This window comes from Symphalangus syndactylus, chromosome 10 (assembly GCF_028878055.3).
Source record: "Symphalangus syndactylus isolate Jambi chromosome 10, NHGRI_mSymSyn1-v2.1_pri, whole genome shotgun sequence".
In the NCBI taxonomy this organism is placed as follows: Eukaryota; Metazoa; Chordata; class Mammalia; order Primates; family Hylobatidae; genus Symphalangus; species Symphalangus syndactylus.
Window position 1 is genome coordinate 10,771,963 of NC_072432.2, and position 3,663 is coordinate 10,775,625.

General features: G+C 51.6%; 1 protein-coding gene across 1 annotated transcript; it reads left to right on the forward strand.

Moving 5' to 3' along the window:
• The first annotated feature begins 473 nt into the window (after positions 1-473).
• Positions 474-959, forward strand: UCN3 (urocortin 3). Its single transcript, XM_055296137.2, has one exon. The coding sequence runs from the start codon at positions 474-476 to the stop codon at positions 957-959; it is 486 nt and encodes a 161-aa protein (XP_055152112.2).
• The last annotated feature ends 2,704 nt before the right edge of the window (positions 960-3,663 follow it).

The window sequence follows — 3,663 nt, forward strand, 5'->3', positions numbered from 1 at the left end:
TTTAAGCAACAGGGATATATTCAGTCAGCCTTGTCCATGATGAAGGAACAGAAAATTCACTTGCCATTAAAATCAACCACGGTACGCTGCTTGATGCTTACTTAGTATATTAGTTACTCACTTTACAGGGGCAGAGGCTGCCTGCAAAGCTGAATTAAATAAAACCCATAAATACTAATGAGGTCATGGTCCCCACACTTCAGTGACCATTGGGATCATCTGCAGGGTTGGTTACAACACAGGCGGCTGGGCCCCAGAGCTTTTGATTTACTCGTTCTGGAAAAAGACCTGAGAATTACTTGCATTTCTAACAAAGTCCCAGCGGGGCTGGTGCTGCTGGTCTGGGGGTCATACTTGGAGAACCCCTGTAGTGGAACATGAACAACACCCTAGTAGATTTTAGTCCAGGTCCTCTGGAGCGCCACGCCCCTCCCGTGCCCCTGCCCACATCCTCTTTTCTGCTGCAGGGAGAGATGCTGATGCCAGTCCACTTCCTGCTGCTCCTGCTGCTGCTCCTGGGGGGCCCCAGAACAGGCCACCCCCACAAGTTCTACAAGGCCAAGCCCATCTTCAGCTGCCTCAACACCGCCCTGTCTGAGGCTGAGAAGAGCCAGTGGGAGGATGCATCCCTGCTGAGTAAGAGGAGCTTCCACCACCTGCCCAGCAGAGACGCCTCTTCGGGAGAGGATGAGGAGGGCAAAGAGAGAAAGACTTTCCCTGTCTCTGGGGCCAGGGGTGGAGCTGGAGGCACCCGGTACAGATACGTGTCCCAAGCACAGCTCAGGGGAAAGCCACGCCAGGACACAGCCAAGAGTCCCCAGCGCACCAAGTTCACCCTATCCCTCGACGTCCCCACCAACATCATGAACCTCCTCTTCAACATCGCCAAGGCCAAGAACCTGCGTGCCCAGGCGGCCGCCAATGCCCACCTGATGGCGCAAATTGGGAGGAAGAAGTAGAGGCAGAGGCTGGACGGGAGGGCAGCCCTCCAGCACAGAGGGCAAGGACATGGCGAAGGGAGGGTGAGGGGAGGGCAAGGGGGAGGGGAGGGTGAGGGGAGGGCAAGGGGGAGGGAAGGGTGAGGGGAGGGCAAGGGGGAGGGGAGGGTGAGGGGAGGGCAAGGGGGAGAGGAGGGGGAGGGGAGGGCAAGGGGAGGGGGAGGGGAGGGGGAGGGGAGGGTGAAGGGAGGGTGAGGGGAGGGCAAGGGGGAGGGGAGGGTGAGGGGAGGGCAAGGGGGAGGGGAGGGGGAGGGGAGGGCAAGGGGAGGGGGAGGGGAGGGGGAGGGGAGGGTGAAGGGAGGGTGAGGGTGCTGTCTGCTGGTTTGTGTTTTGTGGGATCAGTCAGTTTTACAGGTTGCTGCACTGCTGAGCCCCTCTGATCTCTTCTGGCCTTTGACCCTGTCTCCCTCCTCCTCTGTCTGTACACACAGAAGTGCGGTATTGTCCAACCTTCCCAGACACAAGGCAGCTAATGTTCCTCCCTGTACTCAGCGTCTCCTTCCTCCCTTCCCACAGCAAGAGGCAAAGTTCATGCATTCCTCCTCTCCAATCTTCTCTCTGTTGACCCCATGCCTGAGAAGAGAGCGTTCAGGGCTCCTCTCCCACACATCAACCCCTGCCTGGGCAGAAAGAGGAGCCGCGGCACTCGCCTTCCTGCCACCGAATCCTTCGCTACCTCCTCATCCCATTAAACCAATGGCTTCTTCAACTCCTGGCTCGTCTCAGTTCCTCTTTCTTCAGCCCCGCTGCCTTCAAACTCTGAGCTTGGGACAGGGAAGAGGATGAGGGAGGGTCCTGGGGAGCCAATTCCCATTCTCACTCAGGGGGGAAATGGGTCTGGGAGACCTTAGCAGGGGTAAAGGAGAGCTTGAGAGTCGTTCGATCTAGACCCATCCCCGGGACCCGGTCCCACCAAGAGACACAACCTGGGAACTGTTTCAGAGTGGATGTCATGGCTAAAAGGAAAAGGGAGCGTTCAATTAGCCCCTTGAAACATCTCAAACTCCTCCATGGCTTGCTAGGGCCTGGGGACTGCTAGTCCTCCATGCATTTTGCACTGAACCCGCAGTAACCTCCCTGTGCTAAGCTGGGTGTTGTGGCCAACACTGATGTCCAGGCCAGGCCTCTGCACTCCCCAGACAATAACTCAGTGGATGGACAAAGCCAGAATTTAAAAAGAAGCAAACACCGCCAGGGAGCATATAGATGATGAACTGCAAAGTGAGAGCAATTAGCGTAAAAATATAAATATGAGGAGTGCAGAGAGGAGAACCTTCAATATGAGCAAAATTCCAGTCAAAATGAACATCAGCAGCAGCTCTGACGGCCTCCTGGCAGCAAAGCCCAGGCCAGATTCCCAAAAGAGGGGCCGTGATCCCACTCACTTCTGTGTGGTAAGAAATCATCAGTAAATAAAACAAATTTGTGCGTGGTAAAACGACACAGACACACACACACACAAACACACACACACCAGCAACTAACACCACCACCACCAACAGAGGCAAAGTCAAAAGACAAATGATAGAGCTGAAAAAATGTTTGCCACCCATATAAAAGACACATGGATGATTGATCAAATATACAAAGAGCTACTCAAAATTGAAAAGAACAAGAACAAACCCAGGAGAAAAATAAGCAAGGACACGAATCGGACACACACACACACACACACACAAAATTACAAATGGCTCTTGGATACATGAAAAGATGCTCAATTTCATTCATAACAGCTGCACTGACAGACAACTTCTTACCCATCTCATTGCAAAAGTCTGTAAGTGTGGCAGTACACTCCATTTGGCAAGGCTGATGGCCACTTTCCTCCATTCCTGGTTTTGGGAGGGGGTAGAGCCCTAGAGAGACAATTTGGCAATTCTTATCACAATCACAAATTCATTTTTCCTTTAATCCAGAAATCCTGCTTCTGTCAGACATTACCTTACCGAAAAAAGCTAACATTTAAATGTTAAAAAAGTTAAGATTGAAATTAAAAGTCCTCATCTCTTAACTGGACCAATGCTCCAACAAAGTGAAAATGCAACAGCAGTTTCCACCCTGGAAAAACTACATGGTAGAGCAGAAAACATCCTGTCCCAAGCCCCAGAACACCCGTGACTAAGTTCTTCATATTGTGTGTCCAGGAGCAAATTCTTTAACTTCCTGGGATGCTGACGCACCAGAAATCATGGCAAGGGCTGCACCAGCATCATCTCACTTAATTGCCACAATTATATCTCAAGGTTATCATATTTTACATTATATAGATGGAGACTGTGGCCCAGAGAACTTGTCCAAAGTCTCTGTGCTATTAAGTGAAAGAATCAGATTTGGTCATGAACCCTCTCCTTCCTCCACAAAGGGCTGACCTTTTATTGACACAAAGGGCATGAAACACCAGCCGCCCCTGCCTCCCAGGGCTAACCCGAGGCTCAGATGAACTATGCACAAAAAAGCACCGCTCAGAGATTGGGGTTGTGACTTTTATGTTCCCAGCATTTGGGTTTGGCATTTGGAATGCTTTCAGAGCCTTACAGATGATGCTATGATGAGCGTAAGTGTCATCTGTAAGGCTCTGATGGTTAATGAACTAGTGAGAGTTGGCCAAAATTGGAACCCACTCACGCAGCTGGGAAAGCACAGCTTTCCTGCCGGACAGCTACCG